This window comes from Lissotriton vulgaris, chromosome 8 (assembly GCF_964263255.1).
Source record: "Lissotriton vulgaris chromosome 8, aLisVul1.2, whole genome shotgun sequence".
Classification (NCBI taxonomy): domain Eukaryota; kingdom Metazoa; phylum Chordata; class Amphibia; order Caudata; family Salamandridae; genus Lissotriton; species Lissotriton vulgaris.
The window spans coordinates 232,971,856-232,998,831 of NC_141696.1; the positions used below are offsets into that span (position 1 = coordinate 232,971,856).

The following is a 26,976-nucleotide window of genomic DNA, read 5'->3' on the forward strand; positions in this document are numbered from 1 at the left end:
TCCAATATAGTGCAAAATGGAGTGAAAACAATTAATAGTAATTACAGAACAAAACAATAATACAAAAGACAATATATACACAATCAATTGCATTCAATTAGACAATCTATACATATATACAACAATTTACAAAAAATCTTGTTTTGCAAAGGCCATCCACTGGTGTAAACTTCTTGAACCCTTTTAATTTCTTTTATTTCATTGTAGTTCTAGAGTTAAGGGGCCTGTAGGAAGTGTCGACGTTTTGGCCCAAGCGCCAACTTGTTGGTCGCGGCGGGTCTTTATCAAGTGTCGGACACATAAATCCCGCGTCAACGCGTTTTCAGGGAACTGACTGATTCGAGCGGTTACGTCGGAAGTCACAACCAGCCGGTTGTTAGCAGTTTTACGAAGCCACTGTGCCGGACTGAACAGAGACAGTGTTATCACACATTGCCGAATAGACGATTTTACCGCGACTTCAGGTGATACTCTTGCACTTGGAATCTAGGACTGTCGTGCACATATTCATCTTGATAAGAGTGTGATTCATTTAATATAAAGAGAATATAGAGTCACTTGTAGGCTATTCTTTCATTGATTGTAAGAAGTTGCCCTTTTTCTTTCAGAGGGGGTACCAGTTATTCAGGTGGTATTGTATTTTGGTTTACAAGACCATGCAAAAATCAAATAATAACGTTGAAAATAAGTGTTGTTCGTACCCAACAGAACCAACTTTTCTTTTGAACTATCAGAATTTCCATCAGCTTCCTCAAGGAAACTCAGTTTCTTTCGCTAATATTAACCAATGCAAGTCATTGATATGCCAGTCAGAATAATATTTCCAGGTGAGGTAGAAATCTCCAAGTTGTTTTTTAAATGCAGGTTAGATAACGCTGGAAATGGGTCTTTGGGTCAGGGGGCTTGTATATCAAGCACGATTTACAAAAGGGGGTGGTGATGAACAGAGTGTCTGAATTGAGCAGACCACTCTTACCCAGTCCAAAGATCAGGGCTTGATCCATCACCGTTATTTATCTCACTGCCCCATCCCAGCTCAGAACCTGGCTATATGCAAATCAGTCTGTCCCTGGCCCAGTGCATCATGGGAACAGGGCAGACTAAACTACCAAGCCAATTCTTTACCAGAAAGGAGCCAAGCTACCGGGGACCGGTTTCTGGCATTTCAGCCTCTTCGGCCCGGCTTGCTTGAATCCTGATGGAGCAGTGAGAAAGGGACTCATGTCTGAGTATACCCTGCCACACCTATAGTGGCCAAAATCGATTTACAAAAGGGGGTGGTGATGAACAGAGTGTCTGAATTGAGCAGACCACTCTTACCCAGTCCAAAGATCAGGGCTTGATCCATCACCGTTATTTATCTCACTGCCCCATCCCAGCTCAGAACCTGGCTATATGCAAATCAGTCTGTCCCTGGCCCAGTGCATCATGGGAACAGGGCAGACTAAACTACCAAGCCAATTCTTTACCAGAAAGGAGCCAAGCTACCGGGGACCGGTTTCTGGCATTTCAGCCTCTTCGGCCCGGCTTGCTTGAATCCTGATGGAGCAGTGAGAAAGGGACTCATGTCTGAGTATACCCTGCCACACCTATAGTGGCCAAAATCGATTTACAAAAGGGGGTGGTGATGAACAGAGTGTCTGAATTGAGCAGACCACTCTTACCCAGTCCAAAGATCAGGGCTTGATCCATCACCGTTATTTATCTCACTGCCCCATCCCAGCTCAGAACCTGGCTATATGCAAATCAGTCTGTCCCTGGCCCAGTGCATCATGGGAACAGGGCAGACTAAACTACCAAGCCAATTCTTTACCAGAAAGGAGCCAAGCTACCGGGGACCGGTTTCTGGCATTTCAGCCTCTTCGGCCCGGCTTGCTTGAATCCTGATGGAGCAGTGAGAAAGGGACTCATGTCTGAGTATACCCTGCCACACCTATAGTGGCCAAAATCGATTTACAAAAGGGGGTGGTGATGAACAAAGTGTCTGAATTGAGCAGACCACTCTTACCCAGTCCAAAGATCAGGGCTTGATCCATCACCGTTATTTATCTCACTGCCCCATCCCAGCTCAGAACCTGGCTATATGCAAATCAGTCTGTCCCTGGCCCAGTGCATCATGGGAACAGGGCAGACTAAACTACCAAGCCAATTCTTTACCAGAAAGGAGCCAAGCTACCGGGGACCGGTTTCTGGCATTTCAGCCTCTTCGGCCCGGCTTGCTTGAATCCTGATGGAGCAGTGAGAAAGGGACTCATGTCTGAGTATACCCTGCCACACCTATAGTGGCCAAAATCGATTTACAAAAGGGGGTGGTGATGAACAGAGTGTCTGAATTGAGCAGACCACTCTTACCCAGTCCAAAGATCAGGGCTTGATCCATCACCGTTATTTATCTCACTGCCCCATCCCAGCTCAGAACCTGGCTATATGCAAATCAGTCTGTCCCTGGCCCAGTGCATCATGGGAACAGGGCAGACTAAACTACCAAGCCAATTCTTTACCAGAAAGGAGCCAAGCTACCGGGGACCGGTTTCTGGCATTTCAGCCTCTTCGGCCCGGCTTGCTTGAATCCTGATGGAGCAGTGAGAAAGGGACTCATGTCTGAGTATACCCTGCCACACCTATAGTGGCCAAAATCGATTTACAAAAGGGGGTGGTGATGAACAGAGTGTCTGAATTGAGCAGACCACTCTTACCCAGTCCAAAGATCAGGGCTTGATCCATCACCGTTATTTATCTCACTGCCCCATCCCAGCTCAGAACCTGGCTATATGCAAATCAGTCTGTCCCTGGCCCAGTGCATCATGGGAACAGGGCAGACTAAACTACCAAGCCAATTCTTTACCAGAAAGGAGCCAAGCTACCGGGGACCGGTTTCTGGCATTTCAGCCTCTTCGGCCCGGCTTGCTTGAATCCTGATGGAGCAGTGAGAAAGGGACTCATGTCTGAGTATACCCTGCCACACCTATAGTGGCCAAAATCGATTTACAAAAGGGGGTGGTGATGAACAGAGTGTCTGAATTGAGCAGACCACTCTTACCCAGTCCAAAGATCAGGGCTTGATCCATCACCGTTATTTATCTCACTGCCCCATCCCAGCTCAGAACCTGGCTATATGCAAATCAGTCTGTCCCTGGCCCAGTGCATCATGGGAACAGGGCAGACTAAACTACCAAGCCAATTCTTTACCAGAAAGGAGCCAAGCTACCGGGGACCGGTTTCTGGCATTTCAGCCTCTTCGGCCCGGCTTGCTTGAATCCTGATGGAGCAGTGAGAAAGGGACTCATGTCTGAGTATACCCTGCCACACCTATAGTGGCCAAAATCGATTTACAAAAGGGGGTGGTGATGAACAAAGTGTCTGAATTGAGCAGACCACTCTTACCCAGTCCAAAGATCAGGGCTTGATCCATCACCGTTATTTATCTCACTGCCCCATCCCAGCTCAGAACCTGGCTATATGCAAATCAGTCTGTCCCTGGCCCAGTGCATCATGGGAACAGGGCAGACTAAACTACCAAGCCAATTCTTTACCAGAAAGGAGCCAAGCTACCGGGGACCGGTTTCTGGCATTTCAGCCTCTTCGGCCCGGCTTGCTTGAATCCTGATGGAGCAGTGAGAAAGGGACTCATGTCTGAGTATACCCTGCCACACCTATAGTGGCCAAAATCGATTTACAAAAGGGGGTGGTGATGAACAGAGTGTCTGAATTGAGCAGACCACTCTTACCCAGTCCAAAGATCAGGGCTTGATCCATCACCGTTATTTATCTCACTGCCCCATCCCAGCTCAGAACCTGGCTATATGCAAATCAGTCTGTCCCTGGCCCAGTGCATCATGGGAACAGGGCAGACTAAACTACCAAGCCAATTCTTTACCAGAAAGGAGCCAAGCTACCGGGGACCGGTTTCTGGCATTTCAGCCTCTTCGGCCCGGCTTGCTTGAATCCTGATGGAGCAGTGAGAAAGGGACTCATGTCTGAGTATACCCTGCCACACCTATAGTGGCCAAAATCGATTTACAAAAGGGGGTGGTGATGAACAGAGTGTCTGAATTGAGCAGACCACTCTTACCCAGTCCAAAGATCAGGGCTTGATCCATCACCGTTATTTATCTCACTGCCCCATCCCAGCTCAGAACCTGGCTATATGCAAATCAGTCTGTCCCTGGCCCAGTGCATCATGGGAACAGGGCAGACTAAACTACCAAGCCAATTCTTTACCAGAAAGGAGCCAAGCTACCGGGGACCGGTTTCTGGCATTTCAGCCTCTTCGGCCCGGCTTGCTTGAATCCTGATGGAGCAGTGAGAAAGGGACTCATGTCTGAGTATACCCTGCCACACCTATAGTGGCCAAAATCGATTTACAAAAGGGGGTGGTGATGAACAGAGTGTCTGAATTGAGCAGACCACTCTTACCCAGTCCAAAGATCAGGGCTTGATCCATCACCGTTATTTATCTCACTGCCCCATCCCAGCTCAGAACCTGGCTATATGCAAATCAGTCTGTCCCTGGCCCAGTGCATCATGGGAACAGGGCAGACTAAACTACCAAGCCAATTCTTTACCAGAAAGGAGCCAAGCTTGTTTCCTTCCCAGTGTAAGAATTGGCTTTTGTAGTTTGGTTTGCCCTGTTCCCATCATGCACTGGGACAGGAACAGACTAATTTGCATACAGCCAGGTTCTGAAACTGGGATGGTGCAGTGAGCTAAAAAACGGTGTTGGATCTAGCCCTGATCTCTTGACTGGGTGAGAGTATTCTGTTTCATTCAGAGACTCTGTCCCTCACCACCCCTTGTTGTAAATATTTTTGTCCACCCTAAGCGTGGAAGGGTATACTCAGATGTGAGTCCCTTGCTCATTGCACCATCAGGATTCAAGCAAGCCGGGCCGAAGACGGCTGAAATGCCAGAAACCGGTCCCCGGTAGCTTGTTTCCTTCCCAGTGTAAGAATTGGCTTTTGTAGTTTGGTTTGCCCTGTTCCCATCATGCACTGGGACAGGAACAGACTAATTTGCATACAGCCAGGTTCTGAAACTGGGATGGTGCAGTGAGCTAAAAAACGGTGTTGGATCTAGCCCTGATCTCTTGACTGGGTGAGAGTATTCTGTTTCATTCAGAGACTCTGTCCCCCACCACCCCTTGTTGTAAATATTTTTGTCCACCCTAAGCGTGGAAGGGTATACTCAGATGTGAGTCCCTTGCTCATTGCACCATCAGGATTCAAGCAAGCCGGGCCGAAGACGGCTGAAATGCCAGAAACCGGTCCCCGGTAGCTTGTTTCCTTCCCAGTGTAAGAATTGGCTTTTGTAGTTTGGTTTGCCCTGTTCCCATCATGCACTGGGACAGGAACAGACTAATTTGCATACAGCCAGGTTCTGAAACTGGGATGGTGCAGTGAGCTAAAAAACGGTGTTGGATCTAGCCCTGATCTCTTGACTGGGTGAGAGTATTCTGTTTCATTCAGAGACTCTGTCCCTCACCACCCCTTGTTGTAAATATTTTTGTCCACCCTAAGCGTGGAAGGGTATACTCAGATGTGAGTCCCTTGCTCATTGCACCATCAGGATTCAAGCAAGCCGGGCCGAAGACGGCTGAAATGCCAGAAACCGGTCCCCGGTAGCTTGTTTCCTTCCCAGTGTAAGAATTGGCTTTTGTAGTTTGGTTTGCCCTGTTCCCATCATGCACTGGGACAGGAACAGACTAATTTGCATACAGCCAGGTTCTGAAACTGGGATGGTGCAGTGAGCTAAAAAACGGTGTTGGATCTAGCCCTGATCTCTTGACTGGGTGAGAGTATTCTGTTTCATTCAGAGACTCTGTCCCTCACCACCCCTTGTTGTAAATATTTTTGTCCACCCTAAGCGTGGAAGGGTATACTCAGATGTGAGTCCCTTGCTCATTGCACCATCAGGATTCAAGCAAGCCGGGCCGAAGACGGCTGAAATGCCAGAAACCGGTCCCCGGTAGCTTGTTTCCTTCCCAGTGTAAGAATTGGCTTTTGTAGTTTGGTTTGCCCTGTTCCCATCATGCACTGGGACAGGAACAGACTAATTTGCATACAGCCAGGTTCTGAAACTGGGATGGTGCAGTGAGCTAAAAAACGGTGTTGGATCTAGCCCTGATCTCTTGACTGGGTGAGAGTATTCTGTTTCATTCAGAGACTCTGTCCCTCACCACCCCTTGTTGTAAATATTTTTGTCCACCCTAAGCGTGGAAGGGTATACTCAGATGTGAGTCCCTTGCTCATTGCACCATCAGGATTCAAGCAAGCCGGGCCGAAGACGGCTGAAATGCCAGAAACCGGTCCCCGGTAGCTTGTTTCCTTCCCAGTGTAAGAATTGGCTTTTGTAGTTTGGTTTGCCCTGTTCCCATCATGCACTGGGACAGGAACAGACTAATTTGCATACAGCCAGGTTCTGAAACTGGGATGGTGCAGTGAGCTAAAAAACGGTGTTGGATCTAGCCCTGATCTCTTGACTGGGTGAGAGTATTCTGTTTCATTCAGAGACTCTGTCCCTCACCACCCCTTGTTGTAAATATTTTTGTCCACCCTAAGCGTGGAAGGGTATACTCAGATGTGAGTCCCTTGCTCATTGCACCATCAGGATTCAAGCAAGCCGGGCCGAAGACGGCTGAAATGCCAGAAACCGGTCCCCGGTAGCTTGTTTCCTTCCCAGTGTAAGAATTAGCTTTTGTAGTTTGGTTTGCCCTGTTCCCATCATGCACTGGGACAGGAACAGACTAATTTGCATACAGCCAGGTTCTGAAACTGGGATGGTGCAGTGAGCTAAAAAACGGTGTTGGATCTAGCCCTGATCTCTTGACTGGGTGAGAGTATTCTGTTTCATTCAGAGACTCTGTCCCTCACCACCCCTTGTTGTAAATATTTTTGTCCACCCTAAGCGTGGAAGGGTATACTCAGATGTGAGTCCCTTGCTCATTGCACCATCAGGATTCAAGCAAGCCGGGCCGAAGACGGCTGAAATGCCAGAAACCGGTCCCCGGTAGCTTGTTTCCTTCCCAGTGTAAGAATTGGCTTTTGTAGTTTGGTTTGCCCTGTTCCCATCATGCACTGGGACAGGAACAGACTAATTTGCATACAGCCAGGTTCTGAAACTGGGATGGTGCAGTGAGCTAAAAAACGGTGTTGGATCTAGCCCTGATCTCTTGACTGGGTGAGAGTATTCTGTTTCATTCAGAGACTCTGTCCCTCACCACCCCTTGTTGTAAATATTTTTGTCCACCCTAAGCGTGGAAGGGTATACTCAGATGTGAGTCCCTTGCTCATTGCACCATCAGGATTCAAGCAAGCCGGGCCGAAGACGGCTGAAATGCCAGAAACCGGTCCCCGGTAGCTTGTTTCCTTCCCAGTGTAAGAATTGGCTTTTGTAGTTTGGTTTGCCCTGTTCCCATCATGCACTGGGACAGGAACAGACTAATTTGCATACAGCCAGGTTCTGAAACTGGGATGGTGCAGTGAGCTAAAAAACGGTGTTGGATCTAGCCCTGATCTCTTGACTGGGTGAGAGTATTCTGTTTCATTCAGAGACTCTGTCCCTCACCACCCCTTGTTGTAAATATTTTTGTCCACCCTAAGCGTGGAAGGGTATACTCAGATGTGAGTCCCTTGCTCATTGCACCATCAGGATTCAAGCAAGCCGGGCCGAAGACGGCTGAAATGCCAGAAACCGGTCCCCGGTAGCTTGTTTCCTTCCCAGTGTAAGAATTGGCTTTTGTAGTTTGGTTTGCCCTGTTCCCATCATGCACTGGGACAGGAACAGACTAATTTGCATACAGCCAGGTTCTGAAACTGGGATGGTGCAGTGAGCTAAAAAACGGTGTTGGATCTAGCCCTGATCTCTTGACTGGGTGAGAGTATTCTGTTTCATTCAGAGACTCTGTCCCTCACCACCCCTTGTTGTAAATATGTATATCAAGCAAGCAAGACAGAGTGCCAGGTGAGGAGCTCAAATGAATGTAACAATTTGGTGTACTGGAGTGTTCAACACTAGGAGAACAGGTGGATGCCAGTGTTCTCTGATAATTGTCTGTGTGTGATCAATGCATTGTACGCTGCAATCTGTGAGATGGGATATCTGGTATGAGCATTAGGGGTGAGCGGGAAATCCGTTACGCTCGCGGATTTAGCGGATTTTTGGGAAATCCGCAATCCGCGAATTTTGCGGATTTCCCGCAAAATCCGCAAAAAAAAATCAGCGAACGTAACGGGTTCAAAAGTTGAACCCCCACTCATGCAACTGTTTTACAATGGCACCAGCAAGCTGCCAGCGCCGTTGTAAAATAGTTACAAAGTTAGCTTGCACAGGAACCACTAGATAAAACGAAGCAGGTGCTGCTTTATTTTATCTAAGTGCTTCCTGTGCAAGCTAACTTTGTAACTATTTTACAACGGCGCTGGCAGCTTGCTGGCGCCATTGTAAAATAGTTGCATGAGTAGGCTCACTCAAGGGACCCCTGCGCCCTTCGGGGCGATTGCATAGTAATAACACACACATGGTCTCTCGAACTAGTTGATGCTCAAATTCAGTGACTCATTCATTAGCCCAAAAACAATCGTGAGCGTCGTCGAGGCTGGACAGGTGTGCCTTCTTCCCAAATCTACCGTTGAAAATCAGCTGTGATGCTGGATAGGCTTTGCATCCTTGACATTCACGAGCGCAATACCCGTGCTGTTCATGTGACCAGGAGCTTCTTTCTCTTCATCTGCTGAACTGATCTTTCTCTGACCTTTTATTCACACAAGAGGCACATACCCTACTGGGCACATTGTGTTCGCACGGGTTTCTGCAAGTTCGCACGCAGAGTGTCAAAGTCATTATAATAAGTGGTATTGACATACTCAGGACAAAAGAAGTCTTTGATTTTGGAGGCCTAACGTTTTGGCTGAAAGAATTTTCAATTTTTTGTTTTTTTTTGAAGTGGCAAGCAGGTACAATGATGTAATTTGGTAAGTGGTATCAGTCAGGTAAATATCCTCTAAATAGCAGCAAAGGACAGCCGCCTACCTACAAAAACAAAACGTCTGCATGAGAATATGGGTAGATAGATGGCTAACATGCTTGAAGGTCAAACCCTTGCATCCAACATTGTTGAGGATTACGTGAATAAATGTGTCTCACTACACCAAGGGCTGACTACTGTATGAAGGGCAGGGTGTGAACATTGTAAAGTGTTACGTGTTTCATACCTGCCACCTAAACAAAGATTCACTGTGTGAGGATGGGGCGGACCGTGGAGGGATGGTGTCTCATGCCAAGAAGTACCTAGGAGGCATTTTTACCCCCCCCCGCCCGACCTCAAGCCCCTTCCTCCAACAAGAAGAAATAAAGCTTGCTGAGTCTGGTGCAGATGTCCAGGGGTGTTTTCACTCCCCTAATGGACGTCGGTGCTTCAAGCCTCTGAGAACGAGCAGAAGATCCACTGTTTACAGGGGTTTTCAGCTTGTTTTCCCTGCCACTGTGTAATATCGGCTTCTCACTGGGTGAGCGTGTGAAGGGGACTGATAACATGTGCCACACTATTGCACCATGTGAGTTGGCAGGTCTGGTGTTTGCTAGTTCTTCACTGTGCTCATTGCACTCAAGGCCAGCTAATGCATCCAGGAAACAGTTTGGGCAGAGTGCATCTGCCTTCCAGGGGCATCACACAAGCTGCTGTAGCCCCTGTGGCACAGTGGTCACCAACCCGTCAGGGGGGCCCCATTCAGCCCAGGACCAATGAATATCTGTAGAATATGGGAGACAAAGGAGCCCCTCTTCACTTTCCACAGCCCCCCCCCCCATTGCTTTCCATTAGGAAACTAGGACCTTCTCACCAAAGGCCATGCTGGTCATTTACATGCTCTATCTGCGCTCCAGCACTAATACTAACCTATTTGTGGGAGATTGCACATTCAGTCAACCCCCCTAGAGAGACATTAATAGCAGCTGTCACAGTGAATAGGGATTGCATCTAAACTGGACCATAAGTGGTCCTCTAAAAACTATTCACATCGTGACAAAATGGCGGAGGGTAAGGAAAGATCAGTGTAGCCAGGGAGACAGGTTCCTGTGTGTTGCAAATATAGTATCATTTGAGCTGTCATTGTATATTGTATGAAATATCTTCAAAGGTAGGTTATAACTACAAAATCTAAAAAGGTCCCCAGAAATGGTTCCAGCTCATAATCATGTGACTCTCTGTCTGGTATATTTGAAAAAGCTGTCTCTGCAATTTGTGCATAGAATTAAATAAGTTTCAGGGTGAATATGTAAAACCTTTATGAATCTGTAACGTGCCACTTGATTGCTAATTTCAGTGTCTATGCTCTCTCTATCTCTCCCTTAAAATATCTTTCACCATGTCTTGGTCTCTTCGTTTACTTCTCTCACTTTTCCATTTCTACTTTCTCCCTCCTACTCTCAATGCCCATCCTCTCTCTATTTTGCTAATTCTCATGCATTATTTCTCAAATTTTCTCAATTCTTTATACCAGTTTCTTTTCCTACCACTCTCATCCTAAATCCCTGTCTATGTATTTCCCTGGTTCCCTTTCTTTGTTTCTCTCTGATTTTCTCCCCCATTTCGTTTATTAACTCTTTCTTACTCACTTTCTCTCTCTCTTGTTCTCTGTATTTCAGCGTGTGACCAGCTTGCTCTTGGTGTGGCGGCACTGTTTGGCCCTTCGCATAGCTCCTCCGTCAGTGCTGTGCAATCTATCTCTAATGCACTGGAAGTTCCTCACATACAGACTCATTGGAAACATCCATCAGTGGACAACAAAGATACCTTTTACATCAACCTCCACCCAGACTACGCCGCCATCAGCAGAGCAGTTTTAGACCTGGTTCTACATTACGGCTGGAAGATTGTGACAGTGGTGTATGAAGACAGCACAGGTGTGTATTTGTGAATTTATCTGTTTTGTGTGCCATACTGAAATTTAACAAGATGGACTCTGATGTCTTTCTGGTGGCACCTATATCCATGGGTGTCTATTCACCAAAATACTGATGACAGCAGAGTGACATCACACTCACTTTGACCTCACTGACATCACAGGTTCGACAACCTTGAATCGCTGTTTGCACTTCAGCAGCATCTTGTTTTTTATGAGGGCTTAGGATACCATTGGATGGAAACAATAACCAGGGCTCTCGAAGCTGCCTTTACTTTTAGCTCCAGCCACTGCCTTCATGAGGGCTAAGACAAGAGTTAGCAGAGGCAATGCCAGGTGATCAAAAAGACAAGTCAGGAATACCAACTACTGCAACTAATCAGATGCTCAATGTACGTTTAGAAGTTTTTTCTTCATTTATCTTAAATGTTTGTGCTCTTGCAATCAAAGACTTTGCTTTGAGTGTTATAGACAAATTCTCTGTTTCCCATCTAATAAAGTAATGGGCCACAGGGTGAATGTGTGAAGTGAACAAGGTTTGGGATGGACTGTTCCCATTAAGAGCAAAGTCAGTGCTCATGTGCATTAGGTTGACCTCTGGGGCTGGCTTAGAGTTTGGCAGACAAGTACTATGTTTCAATGGTGAGAGTACCCTGTACACCAAAGTCAAGGTCCGCTCAATTTTGAGTTGAGCAGACCACAAGTTTTACGCAAACAGAGGTATATCCTGGTGGTGAGGGACAGAAAAAAATAAAAATGACCTCACACTTTGGGAGGAAACTGGTGCAGGGGCCATTATTATTATTTTTTTAATTTTATTTTTCAGCAAGAAATTCTTTTTGGAAAAAGAAATGGGCAATGTTTGATGGCCAGCCATCATGTGTGACAGAGTCGTCCACTAAACTTTTCCTAGATTGATAGGAGCCTCCATGACGGGCTGACAGACATCTCTAAATTTGGTGGGCTGAGTAAAGGAAAGTAGCTTACCATGTCTACTGTTGTATTCTAAAAAGTGTACATTTGCATCCATTTAAGGAACACTTCTATGGGTACCGACTTGCTACTTTTTTTTGTAAAGTTGTAATTTACAAAGAAGTGACGCAACAAAGTGCAGAATGCAAAGTTACTGCTGTATGTTGCCTGAAGAGTGCAGAACTGTTTCATATGTTCAAAGAAATGGCTCAGTTCTGCTCTCTCCATGGACTGACACACTTTGGGCTGCATAGCACCAAGGCAGGCCCCCTTGCGCCATAGTGCAAGGCTGTCTGTGTTATGTTCAAAATAGTTTTTTGTACCAGAAGGGGAACCTTCTTGCACAAAACTATCCATTTCCTATGTTTATGTGTGCTGCGGAGACACATGCAAATAACAAGGAGAATAAATATATTTCTCCATGGTAATTGAAACTTAGGCCGGCATACCATTTTGGCATCAACTCATGTCTATAACTCTTTCTAAAAATGGATATGCATCCAAATTCGTGGGTGGATGCATTGGAACGCCCATATACCTCCCATAGAATGCCTACCTGATGAAAATAAATACAGAGCAGCACAGTGGTCTTTTTCTTACAAAACCATGTTAAATCGATATTTGTGTGGTTTTGTAAATACTAAAAGGATTTTATGTCAGAGCCTCTTCCAAGACTAGAATTAATTAATCTGGTGGGTGTCTCTCCCCAAACTCCTCTCTGAAGTTATACACTAGAATATTTAGCCCCTTCACAAAATGACCGATGTCTGCCTATTGGAAACCTAATGCCTGAATTTTACCAAGCTAGGACAGCTGACTGCCAAATAAGAATGCAGCAATTTCTGAAATTAAGAACTAACACAACCTTCAAAGGGAAGTATGAATTGAAGATTTGAGAAAAAAAATGTCACCATAGAAGGGTTCACATAATCTCTGCAATGACCAAGAATTTTAGAAACAGATATGATATCTCTTTGTGATATATTTAATTATATAATTATAATTATAATTATGGGGAAGCTGATAACATTAAAAAAATGTATTTATGTAATTGAAACAAATCAGGGCTGCAACAGGCAGAATGCCTTAGTTTGTCAAGTGAAAGTCCTGAACTAGAAAAACAGTCCTGGTGATGTTAGAAGTAGTCACTGTTAATTTGTTTCTTCATTCCGAATCTGTTTCGTCTGTCCCCTTTACTTTTTCTGTGGCTAAATACTAAGCAGACTTACCATTGATCCACGTATCACCAGTACCAGAAATCTACATTTTCGTATTTATTTGCTTCTTATGGGGAGGGAACAATACAAATGGGTATTCAGTACAATGGCATTCATTTTAAGCATCTACTAGGACTCCTTACAAACTCAAACACATTGAGCATAATCCAGTCTCTTGACAAAGTAGTGTAAAGAGTAAAAATCGAAAATCCATTGAAATAATACAATTTGAAGTTTAGACAACAAATACAAAGCAGGGATCATGAAAGCCAATTGTTGGTTTGCTTTGAATTGATGTATCACTTACAACATAAACTATTTAACTGAAAAGTCCTTTAAAATCAGGTTTTATAAAAAAAAAAATAATAATAATTATTGGTATTTACATGTTACAAAAATCCACAATAAACATCCCACATGACATACTACAGTTAAGTGTTTGTAGGCATTGACATAATTAGCTGTGGGTCAACTTATATTTGCCCCCCGTTTTTTTTATCCATTTTTTGAGCTTTTGTTGTTACGTACGTTTTCTTCATTGTTGGAACATAAAACTATGAGGGGTGGAGAGCACAAAACAACACGTATAATGAAACAGAAAAACTCATCTGTTTAGAAAATCGTCTAGCTGAGATAGCCCTCACAAAAAAATGTTTTGAATTTGAGGGTAAGATGTACCTCCAAACCCATGGAACATCGATGGAGAGTGTGTTTGCTCCGAGCTTGGCCGGGTTATATGTAGGGGTCTTTGAAAAAGTGACAGTTCTGGATACTAATGGCCCTTGGGTTTCTCAACTGAGGCTATGGCGACGTTATATAGATGACGTCCTGGTGATTTGGAGAGGCGACAGAAGATTGGTCGACCTCTTTCTAGAGTTGCTAAATGACAAAAATCCTTTCCTCCACTTCACCTCGACCGTCACTAAAACTAGTCTTCCTTTTCTGGACCTGGTGATAGAACCTAGCGAGGGAGCACTGAAAACCAGGGTGTTTCATAAGCCCACTGATAAAAACGCCTTGCTGGCTTTCGGGTGCTTCCACCCATGATCCCTACGGGAGAATTTGACGGTTGGACAATTCTTCCGAATACGCCGAAATTGTTCGAACAGAGCGGACTTCATTCTGAAATCCGATATCCTCACGCAGAAACTGAAACAGAGGGGATACCCGCCCAAGATCATTAAAAAAGCAAGAAAACGGGCATTGCATGCTAATCGCGACTCCCTCCTCTCCAAAACCATCAGACCCCAGATGAACAAACCAGTTTTCGTTTCCACTTTCAATACAGCGTCACAACAGATCCGACGAATGGTATTACAAAACTGGAAAATATTGAACTCTGGAGACATAAGCGTAGAGAGACCACTCTTCTCCTTCAAAAGGAGTCAAAATCTAAAAGACTTACTTGTACGTACAAGACCTAGAGGTACGACAGGGATGAGTGGTATTAACTCTGCGGCAGGCTTGCCCAGAATAATGGGCCACACGCGGTGTGGCTCATGCAGTGTATGCCACCTCACCTGCAATACCCAATCCATCAACCTGGGACTCCCCACAGCTTGAGAACAGAGATCCCACACAAATTGTAATTCTTAAGGGGTCATTTACTTGCTTATCTGTCCTTGTAACAAAATGTACATGGGAATGACCAGCAGAAAGGTGCGAATGAGAATTACAGAGCATCGCAGCACAGTGAGGTGCGGCAAATCCAACACTAAACTCACAGCACACTTTCTAGAGTGGGGACACTCCACCAAAGATTTAAAATGGACAGTAATCAAGAAGGTACCACTAGGGAGGCACCAGGTGGATGACCAGAGAAGTTTATTGCTTCGTGAGCAAAAATGAGTCTACCGTCTGAGAAGCCACATAGTGGGGATGAATGATGACATCCCATGGCAATCAGTGGGGAGACAATAGAGGTACAAGGCGCTGATATTATAATTCATTGATACACCACCGAGCCTCTGGATTTTCTATCCATCGCGACCTTGTTCCCTCTAATGTCCACGAGGTGTATTTATCTAAATGCTATCTCTCTTAGGTAACTTGTGGGAGGGTCCAAGGAGTATCAATGTGGATGGGTACCCTTCTGGAATATGCAAATGACACCTGTTATTAACAAGACCCAAAATATAAAGGTTAGGGCTGTTTTGATATGGCATGTAAAACTAGGATCCGTCAACAGCCCACCTGCATTGCATTTTATTCCTAGAATCACTTGGTTAAACTAACCTTAAACTGTTGTCCGAGATAAGAGCCCAGGTCCCTCCGGGTTGACAAGAAACATATAAAAAAAAGAAATCTAATATTAATAGTCTCCTTTAACCATGCATTTATCCGGGCAGGCCATTAGGGGGGATGGTGCAATTCCATTTGTGCCGAAGATAAGCCCAGCAATTATGGCTATCACACAAGTTGCTTGGGCTAAAAACTACACCTCCCAGCACCTCGACTTCCTTCCGCCCTGCACGTCATGAACGTCATGATGCCCCACGTCAGGTAGAGTGATCACGTGGGCCGTACGTGATGTTTACGGGGGATGGGCTTTCCTTTTAAAATTCGAACAACACGGATCGCGCGTTGTCTTCACGGTGATCCGGTTAACAAGCAGAGGAGACAGGGCAAGCCTCCAGAACAGTAAGGAGGTGGCAAAGGGCTGTGGGTTCGAAGGGGATGACGACTAACACCCGAAGGGCCCCCTCCTTTTAAAACGATTACGATCTATATGGAGAGTGCCGGTCAAAAGGAGGGGCACGCCCTAGACTATGTTAACGAGAGGAGAGTTTACTTTGCATCTTTTCCTCTTGTTCTAACATAGGTTGTGCTCCTGGGATACCCTCCTGCCGGATATAATTTCTAGTTTATATACTATATAAACTTGGTGAGTACAGAGTGGGTACAAGTCACCATGCACAAAGTACTGATTTACTACAACAGCGACACTCCTCCCCACAATTACATGAACATGATGACGGAAGTGTGAGGGGGATTTGGCAATAATTATGAAGATGGAATGTGGTGATATTGAGACTCATGTATATATGCAGCACTATATTAATTTTATTCATGTTCGCTTTGCTTGGGTTCCTATACCCAGGGGACTACTTTCCACACCAGGTATAGGAACCAAGAGGGTTGAATAGCATACCTTTGACCACAGTGGGAACACAATCAGTGGATTTAAGACATGGTGATGGGATAAGAAATCACCGGGATGTGTAGTATTACTATACTATTTCTGTTTTTTGTGTTCCTTATATAGTTTATGTCCTCCTACAACATTGGGAGTTCTTTCCACATGTGACTAGAGGGGCCAGGATCTAGTTAGACCGGCTCGTGTTTTTTGTGCACACCAACCAAAATACGGCGAGGCCATAAGAGGTACTGGGAGCGACATCAGTCCTGAAGAAGACCGGGGTGACCTGTGTAGGCACAGTAAGTCGGTCGAAACATGTTGACACTAGTAGTACCAGGAGGGGTGTTTTGAGAAATTTCACTTTCTCTTCTAGACACTACCCATCCTTCTTCTTTTTAATCCTGGTGGGGGAACCTTGGAATAAAGTTTGTGTGGGTATCCTCAAACCAGTTTTAAATCACATCCTCATTATCTGCACTTTATGTCGCATCACTAGTTCCAGTCACTTGGTGATATGCACTGTTCTATCACTTTGTATGTTATGTGTTGAGTCCTGTGGTCTTACGTTTTGCTTTGTGTGTTTTATTATTTTTACCCCTCTTTTATGCTCCGCCCTGAGTGTGGCTACACCAGGGCGTATTGTAAGCAGACCCAATGATGAAGCATGTCACATACTTCGGTATGTGAGTGAGGGCAGTTTTTCTAAACAGATGAGTTTTTCTGTTTCATTATACGTGTTGTTTTGTGCTCTCCACCCCTCATAGTGTGTTTAACTGATAATTATCGGAGGTTCGGGGTGGTAGAGTATAGTTTTAGACCCTCTCCCCTTTTTGTGCAAAGTGGAACATACAACTAACATATAAACATAGAACATATAGAACAGAACATTTGCAACTTGTCCTGCTGATGGGCCATCAGGATATGTAGGCTACACCTCAGCTATCTTTGTGTGACTGCTGAGAGTGAATGCCAAACAACCCACCTTCCAGTTTAAACCAGAAGTTGATTCCACAGGCAGGCAGAGGTACAGGATGGTAAAGCAGGAAAATGCAAACTTTGGGAAAGTGGCATTTTCAAACAGAGAATTTAATAACCACATTTCCTAAAAGATGTGTTTTTAAATTCTGAACTTCTCAAGCTCTTCTGAATTAAATGTTACCCTTGTAAAATGTTACAAGGGATCTCCAATGATAACCTATGGGAGCGCTAGTCCTGGAAATAGTGAAAAACTAAATTGTCAGATTTTCACTATCAGGGCATGTAAAAAACAACAGTACATGTCCTACCTTTCACATACACTACAACATGTGAGGGTACCTTGGGCCTACCTTAGGAGTGCCAAACATGTAATAAAAGAGAAGGACTGTGTCTTGCAAGTGGTTGCACTTACCAGGTCAACAATGCAGTTTAAAACTGCACTCACAGACAGTCCAATGGTAGGCCTGAGACAGGTTTACAGTCCTACTCATGTGGGTGGTTCAACATGTGCCGAAGGCCCACTAGTAGCATTTGATGTACAGACCTTGGGCACACACAGTGCACTTTACTAGGGACTTACCAGTAAATCAAATATGGCATTCATGGATAACCAATTATAATCACAATTTACACAGGGAGCACTTGCACTTTAGCACTGATCATCAGTGGTAAAGTGCCCAGAGTGCACAAACCAGCAAAAACCAAGTCCAGGATACAATCAAAAATACAGGAGGTAGAGGTAAAAAGACAGGGGAAACCATGCCAAGGAAGCCAGGTCTAACAAGGTTAATAAAGCATAATATGTTAACTATGCTTTTAGGGTATGCAGCAGCATGCATGGAAGCCATTGTCAGCACTTAGTGACAGATTACATAGTTCTCAGGAAAAAGTAAATTTCCTTTTTTCTTCAAAAGCTAATGGCTGAGCTGTCGTTTTAAGAGATAGGAGTCCTATGTGTCACATATCTATTGGGAGGATGTTTACAAGAATAACCGAGCACCAGTGCGACATATGTTTAACAAAATGAGCAGAGGGGGAAGAATGGGTGATATGCTGATGTAGGTATGAAGCATTGAAGAACATGTATTTATAAAGGATGGGCAGGGATCCAAGGAAGTGTTATTTGTAGTATTTGGGAAAGAAAGAGGTACATGGAAGGCAATCAAATGTATATGGTAGAACACTGATGACAAAATGTAAAGTTTTTACATGTCGTAAGCTCATATATTTTACGGAATGAGTAAACTTCTCTACTGTAAATGTAAGAGATATTGCAAGCCACCTCGAGGTCTCTGTACTTATAAAGTACCTCAGACTTGTGCTGTTATATGATCACAGCACTCCTTGGTGACCTGCAATATGATCATAATCAACAGCTGAGGGTACTTCATCTCACAAATAGAGTTTTTGAACAGCATAGTTTCCTTGGTGTATTATTTTCTATTTCAGAGTGAATTACAGAAAATGACAGAAGCACTCTCCTGCAGCTCAGCGTGGGTGGACCTACATTGCTAGGCTGAAACTTACACTCTTTAGCAAAGAACTATAAGTGTTTCAGGGCAATGGCTGTAGAGAGAGAGGAATGAATGGATAATCTGTCAGGTCAGCATGAAAGGGGACATGAGAATAGAAAACTGGGTACAAAAAATTCACTATCTAAAAGAAGCTAGAGAGAAAATAGAGACAGAAATTATTCACTTCATTGTTTTGTGATGCTCTCTCTTGTGACAGAGAGACTCTTTGTGGTGCTAAAACAAAGAGACATCTACTTGTTGAAGACATACATCCTTTTTCGAAGAAGTAGACATTGCTTCTCATTTGTGACAATATGTGCTTGCAGTGGGTCCCATCCATTACAGTATCTCATTTGGGCCATGAAAATCCTTGCCATCAAACGTGTATCCCTTCAGTTGCATTTAAGCAAGATGTGTATAGGATCAATACATTGATAACAAGCATTGGAAATGCAATAGGTCTCGCAGTAGGAAAGTTTGAGCTATAGGTGTTAATTATTTTTTTGTTTTTTATTTATGTGTTGTTTTTTCTAAATAGCTAAATTAATAGCTTTCTTCTTTACAAAGCCAATAGTTATAATTTTTCTAAATGTGACACCTCTAGCATTTGTAAAGCAACATGTTTTGTATTAACGGGACTTATATGTGACTTATATGTATTGATATAAAAAAAATCAATGGCTTTAAAAAACAATAATTAATACGTAAATAAAATGGATTTTATTTTATATTGCCAATAGCTTAAAGTGTATTAAATATATTTAGTGAAGATGCTGTGGTTGCGCTGAGTGAGGGTGAGGGGTTGAGGGTGAGGGTGGGTGGGGGTGAGTGAGGGGTTGAGGGTGAGTGAGGGGGTGAGGGTGAGGGGGTGAGGGGTTGAGGGTGAGTGAGGGTGAGGGTGAGGGGTTGAGGGTGAGTGAGAGTGAGGGTGAGTGAGGGTGAGTGAGGGTGAGTGAGGGTGAGTGAGGGTGAGTGAGGGTGAGTGAGGGTGAGTGAGAGGTTGAGGGTGAGTGAGGGTGAGGGTGAGGGGTTGAGGGTGAGTGAGGGTGAGGGTGGGTGAGGGTGAGGGGTTGAGGGTGAGTGAGGGTGAGGGGTTGAGGGTGAGTGAGGGTGAGGGTGAGGGTGAGTGAGGGTGAGGGGTTGAGGGTGAGTGAGGGTGAGGGTGAGTGAGGGTGAGGGGTTGAGGGTGAGGGGTTGAGGGTGAGTGAGGGTGAGGGGTTGAGGGTGAGTGAGGGTGAGGGTGAGTGAGGGTGAGGGGTTGAGGGTGAGGGGTTGAGGGTGAGTGAGGGTGAGGGGTTGAGGGTGAGTGAGGGTGAGGGGTTGAGGGTGAGTGAGGGTGAGGGGTTGAGTGTGAGTGAGGGTGAGGGGTTGAGGGTGAGTGAGGGTGAGGGTGAGTGAGGGTGAGGGTTTGAGGGTGAGTGAGGGTGCGTGAGGGTGAGGGGTTGAGGGTGAGTGAGGGTGAGTGAGGGGGTGAGGGGTTGAGGGTGAGTGAGGGTGAGGGTGAGGGGTTGAGGGTGAGTGAGGGTGAGGGTGAGGGTGGGTGAGGGTGAGTCAGGGTGAGGGGTTGAGGGTGAGTGAGGGTGAGGGGTTGAGGGTGAGTGAGGGTGAGTGAGGGTGAGGGTGAGTGAGGGTGAGGGGTTGAGGGTGAGGGGTTGAGGGTGAGGGGTTGAGGGTGAGTGAGGGTGAGGGTGAGGGGTTGAGGGTGAGTGAGGGTGAGGGTGTTGTGCTTCAGGGGGCCTTGTAACGACCCGTCTTTTATTTAGTCCGACCATAAGCCTGCCTGCCTCTAGTGTAGAGTTATTTATTCAATGGTTTTGTATAGTGCCTCTGCGCCAAATAGTATTACGGCGTTTTACATTAGCATCCACGCACGTTTGGGTTCATTTGTACGGGAAATGGGCTGGAGAGAAAAATAGCTTAACCCGTCCTCCGGCTTAGAAAAAAGGCTTTCAATGGTGAATTGTTTGACCCACGTTAGAAGTCTGAGAATTGCCATCTCCTGTGATATTGGTGCAGATCAGTAAGCTTCATAAGGCCCACGTGCAAGGATTTGCACAGTGCAGGGATTCCTATTTGGATGGCATTTTCAAAGTAAGCTGCAATCCCGGCTTGATCTCCCAGGAACAATTAATTCCTGGCCTACTGTGATCGCGAGAAAAGACCCAACATGCAGACCCTTCCACCATGAGAACCCAATCCTCTGAGTAATTCTGGGAAAATCCGTTTTATGGTAATTACTCTGTAGCACCAGCTGTGCATTTGTGCTTCACTTCCTGGTTGCCGCAGTCTTGCCTTGTTCCACGGATATTCCACGTACATGCCTTGCTTTAAGAAGGTATATTTAGAGCAACATTTTCATATAACTGTGATCTTCGTTTGTTTCATATTTTTTCTTATTAGAATACTACAACAGTATTGCGCAACAAATTATATGCAATAAAAAGAACAAGTATACCAGTAGCAAATATTTCAATTTAGTGATGCTGACAAACGAAATATATTTTCTAAAAGTAGAACCAAAATAGGGCAATAAAATGGAAAGGAAGAAAAGAAGAGAACGGAGAGTGTAGATAGTGTAGAGTGTAGAGTGTAGATAGTGTAGATAGATCGCATTAGCCTATCTATTGATTTGATAGAAAAGTAGTAATATGTAACCGTGGTAGTTCATGTTTAATCTTCCTTTTGCAGCTAAAGCACAATGAGTTACTGGTCACGCATGTCTGTAAATATTATTTTTAGGGTAAAATCATTTTTTTATTGAATTTTACATTTTTGAACAGGAAACTACACCATAGGCGAAAAACCATGCGAGCACTGTTATGAAAATCTTATAATCCGAAACCATCCACAGATATACGTAGTATTACTTTTCAGAATATCCCTCCTGTCATGAGCACGATACCCATTAATCTTCGCCAGCCCATTCCGTCTGTTTATCAAAATAAGTAAGAGTTTCATTGGATATGAAGTTTCAAGTTGGCGAGTTGAGAGACTGGCAGAATAAAGGCATAGAAGGAAAGTAATTTCTCTCCCTCTCTGAAGGGTCTTGTAGCCTCAGCTATGAAGCTTGTTTCTCTTGACTTTAAGCAGGGGGGCGGGGGGGAGGGGGTATAGCAGGGAGACGAGAAGGGTAGCTTTGAGGGGGGAGCAACGAGCGCCAGAACATTACTGGGAACGGATGCAACTGGTTTAGCAGCCAGTTCTGCAAATGCTAACAAACTAGGCAGCGTAATGAATAGACCCTTTCAGAAAGCTGGGTGTGCTCGTGTTAGATGGTGGCAGACATCCTGCAGACTTTATGCACTATGCGCACATCTGGCTGAAGGGGCGGCCCTGCTCTTGTGTTACCAAGCATGAAGGGGTTATAACAGATCATTTCAGCTCAGAGTAAGACAAACTTCAAAAAATGAAATAAACCCTGGAACTTAACTGGTTAGCAGACAAAGTTAATCAAAGATACAATTGCCGTTGCAAAACACAGACCCTTTCACAGCAAAATATCATTCTAGAGAATGCAAAGTATGCAAAAATTGCAGTCCAAGTTCAGGTGGAGTTGCATGTCGGTGGCATGCATGTGGTAGCCTATATCTAAGTCTGGCCTTTTTATTACTTAAAGGTGGTTCGAGAGAGTTGGAACAATGACCGCTGTCAGTGCTTTGTTGACACCAAGCTGGCCACAGTTAAGTCAATAGTTGGCAAACCTCTCGGGGTGTGATGTGTTTTTTTAGGGTAGGAGTGTTTAGAAGCATGTTAGATAGCATGTTTAGACAAGACGGACGGACGGAAGAGAGGGGAGGGGGGAGGAGAAATGCGACACGGAGGGAAGGGGAGGGGGCGGAGCCTTTCACCGTAACACGGCGGGCAGGGGAGGGGGCGGGCAGGGGAGGGGGCGGAGAGGGGAGAGGTGCGATACGGCAGGATGTGACCGTTGCGGCTGTGTTGACGGCGTTAGACGGAAGGAAGAGAGGGGAGGGGGAGGAGAAATGCGACACGGCGGGAGGGGGCGGAGCGGGTAAACATAGACGGACGTGCACGCGCACGCGCTTTTAAGGTCAATGCGCATGCGCATAAGCTCAATGCGCATGCGCATTGACCTTAAAAGTCACGGGCACTGCAAGGAATCGCCACGATTCCTTGCAGTGTAGATAAAGAGTGGATAAGTCGCAATACTCTCGCTTGCTCGATGCGCATGCGCATCGACAGGCGAGACCTAAAAAGGCAGGAACTGACCTGAAAGCCTTCATAATCTGGACTGGTGATGCCCTTCTAGTATGATTTATCTGTTCTTTTACCAATGCTTAATTTGTAACATAATAAGTGTTTGGGCCTTGTCGAAGGCCAGCTGCAACTTCCAACACCTTTTGCCCCTGCCAATTACAGAACCAACACAACTACTAACCATCATAAACCTACTATGATAATTCAGACTATTCCAGTCCACAAAAGCTGTAAGAATGACTTTGTCTGCAGGTATTAGTCATTTTTAATATGTATTGATTAATAAACAACTGTAGTTGTGCTCACGTGTAAACTAGACAAACAGCACCACCATGTGGCACACTGTCATAAGTGCCTGTGTTGACAATTAAGGGCCAGTGCCCAGCACCGAAAACCACAGGCTCAAATTAAGTACTGGCATTTCCCCTCCCTTTTCTTAAACAACAAGATAAGTCAGTGGGTTACACTTGTCCTTGACATCTTTTTAGATCTACTGGTCACAAGATGGAATAGTGTTTTCATCCTTCTAAAATTGATAATATGAATACTATCACATTTGGTAATAGTAACACCTGTCATTTGCAGTGTTTACTAATGGCAGTGGTGTAAAATGAAGGTGTACTTGGTAAATATTATGATAAGGTTTAGTGTTGGGAATAAAAAAGTGCAGCCTCTGTGAATAATCTACTTGTGGGCTTCCTGCTCGGTGAGAGCAGCTCTTCTGGTGACTTGGACTGGAATGCAATCAGCTTGTGTCATCCCTGTATTTTCTGTGTACTACTTTCACCTCTCTGGTTATTTTCCACACACAAATTCTTGGGACCAAGGCATGCATAGGATTGTGGGACAGTTTCACGGCAAAGCAAGAATTACAACTATGGAGGAGGAATAACTTACATTGTGGTTGCTGTTTGAGCTTGAGTAGGCCAGACACATAGTAGGAACAAAATTGGAAAGGAAGTAGGCAAATGTAGTGGCAAATATCGCATTTCTAAGCAAATAAAATTGTGACGATAGTAAATATTTTAAACCATTTAAAAACTATTTACAAGGGGGCAATGTTCTCTGTCTAGACTTTATTTTTCAATCAATCAGGATTTATAAAGCACGGCTAATCACTCTATAGGGTTTCCAGGCACTTTGGGAAAGCGTTTGCAGATTGTGCTTCTATAATTACTTTAATCCAGTAATATTGACTATAACATGATATTATCTATGCAGAGGAGTAGGATGCAGGCAAAAACACAATGATTGCTACACTTTGCAACTGACCTTTAGCATTAGGTGCAATATCCAGGTGCACTATGCATGCCGCAGTAAGATATACATTGCGCATGCATTTAATTAAATCTGGCCTGAATTATCCTGACTCCTTCATAGTGGAGAGAACAGACGCCTCCTTCCCTTTAGCTATTGTGCTAGATTGGCTTCTTCAGAAACTTGTGATACAGGCTGACCAGACAAGGTGATGCAGCACAATGAAGCTTTCTGCTATTGAGATAGAAAATCATTTCATGTTAGGTTTTATTTATTTGGGGGGGGCGGTTATATAGTGCAAACTCGACTCAAAGGTATCAGAGCACTTTACATGAGCACTAGTTGCGTTACAGAGGGACACATTCATTTTTGTTAGGCACCGGGAGATTAAGTAATTTGCCCCAAATCACAGGATGTTGAGCGTCCTTGTCAAGACTCGAACCTGGTTCTTCAGCTTCGAAGTCCACCACTCTAGCCGTAAGGCTACATCCTCTCTCCTGGGGCATAATGTGACAACATCCAAACAGTTCATATTTAAGTAGCAACTAAAGCTGTTGGTTATGTTGTGTTCTCATACATCCTTTATGGATTGAATTCCCACTGACTTGAGTGTGGAAGCTTCCGTTCATACAAAACAATCAATATTGCATGCCAGACGTTGGTATTTGATAAAGCTTGTCTATATCAAAATTTCATTATTTGAAAACGAGTAATTACAACTAAAATAAGCATTGGCAACGCCAATATGTCTATATAAGAGCTATTGACTTTGACATGTACATGGCTAAACTTAGTGGTGTGCAGTCTCCTAGCATGGAGTGGGAGAGTATAATGTCGTAGACTGGATTTATAGGAGTAGAGTGTCGTAGAGTGGAGTAGGGGGAGTAGAGTGGGGTCGAAATAGGTTGGAGTAGGTTGGAGTGAATGAATTAGTGGGGTGAAATGGATTGGAGTAGATTGGATAGAGGTTGGGTTGACTGGAGGTGACTGGATGGGGTGGATCGGATTGGAGAGGGGTGGATTGAAATGGGGTGACGTGGATTTTATTGTGGTGGATTGGAGTGGTGTGGATTAGATTAGTTTTGGGTGGAGTGGATTGGAATGGGCTGGATTGGATTAGAGTAGGATGGTTAGGAGTGGGGTAAATTGTAGTGGGGTGGAGGGGGTAGATTGGACTGGACTGAGGGGGTGGATTGGAGTGGGGTGGATTGGAGTGTGGTGCACTGGATTAGAGTGGGGGGTTAGACTGGAGTGTGTGGGTTGAAGTGTGGTGGGCTGGATGGATCAGATTGAGTGGGATGGACTGAACTGAGATGTGGTGGACTGGGGTAGAATGGGTAGATTGGACTGCAGTGGAGTGGGCTAGATTGGAGTGGGTTGCACTGGATGGGGTTGGATTATACTGGAGTGGGGTGGATTAAAATCGGGTGGGTGGATTGGATTAGGTTGGGGTGGATTTGGGTGAGGTGGATTGAAGTGGAGAGGGGTGGACTGGAGTTGGGTGAATTGGAGTGGAGAGGGGAGTAATGAAGTGAGGCAGGTGGAATGGAGTGGGGTGGAATGTAGTGGGTTGAATTGGGGTGGGGTTGGGTGGGGTGGATTTGAGTGGGGCAGATTGGGTTTGGCTGGATTGTATTGAGTGGGGTGGACTGGATTGGGGTGAGGTGGATTGGATGGGGGTGAGTTGGATTGGATATGTGTGGGTGAATTTGAGTGAGGGGTATTGGATTGGGGCAGATTGTTTTGGATTGGAGTGGGCAGATTGGTTTGAATTGGAGTTGGGTTGATTGGAGTGGGGAAAATTCTTTTGAATTGGAGTTGGGCACACTGGAGTGGAACAGGTTGTTTTGGCTTAGAGTGGGGCAGATTGCAGTGGGTCAGATTGATTTGAATTGGAGTGGTGCAAAATGGAGTGGTGTAGTTGTTTTGGTTTGGAGCAGGGCAAATTAGAGTGGGGCAGAATGGTTTGGTTTGGAGTGGGGCAGATTGTTTTGGATTGGAGTGGGGTGGATTGGATGGGAAGTAGGGTGGATTGGATTGGGGTGAGGTAAATTGGAGTGAGGTGGATTGGAGTGGGGTAGATTGGATTGGGGTGGATTGGTGTTGGGTGGATTGGATTGGAGTGGGAGGAATTGGGGTGGAGTGGGTGGATTGGAATGGAGTGGGGTGAATTAGAGTGGATGGATTGGAGTGGGGAAGATTGGAGTGGGGCAGATTGTTTTGGATTGGAGTGGGGCAGATTAAAGTGGAGCAGATTGTTTTACACTGGAGTGGGACAGATTGTTTTGGATTGGAGTGGGGCAGATTGTTTTGGATTGGAGTGGGGTAAATTGGAGTGGGGCAGATTGTTTTGCAAAGGGGCAAATTGTTTTTTATTTGAGTGTGAAGAACTGGAGTGAGGAAAATTGGAGTAGGGCAGATTGTTTTGGAACGGAGTGGGGAGAATTGGAGTGGGGCAGATTCGAGTAAGGTGGGTTGAGAGGAATGGAGTGTCGTGAATTGGATTGGGGTGAGTACTTTGGATTGGAGAGGGTCGGATTGTATTGTATGGGGTGCATTGGATTGAGGGGCAGATTGGTGTTGGGGTGAGGTGGGGTAAATTGATGTGGGGTGGATTGAAGTGGGGTTTATTGGGGTGTACTGCATGAGTTTGTTGTTAAAGCATTATTTCAGAAATTTCTCATAAGAAACAAACAATATTGCTTTGCAATGAAATAATCCTCATCTTTTTAGTACAGTGCTCAGGAGCAAAAACAAAAGAAAGCATGAGCGCTAAGTGAGTA

At 45.0% G+C, this 26,976-nt stretch overlaps 1 protein-coding gene across 4 annotated transcripts in view; it reads left to right on the forward strand.

Annotated features, from left to right (window-relative positions):
* Positions 1–26,976, forward strand: part of GRIK1 (glutamate ionotropic receptor kainate type subunit 1) — a 959,769-nt gene that overhangs the window by 380,724 nt on the left and 552,069 nt on the right. For all 4 annotated transcript variants that reach the window (XM_086934009.1, XM_086934011.1, XM_086934010.1 and 1 more), the window contains exon 3: positions 10,642–10,899. In XM_086934009.1, coding sequence (XP_086790135.1) covers positions 10,642–10,899 — 258 coding nt within the window. The remainder of the gene's footprint in view (positions 1–10,641; positions 10,900–26,976) is intronic.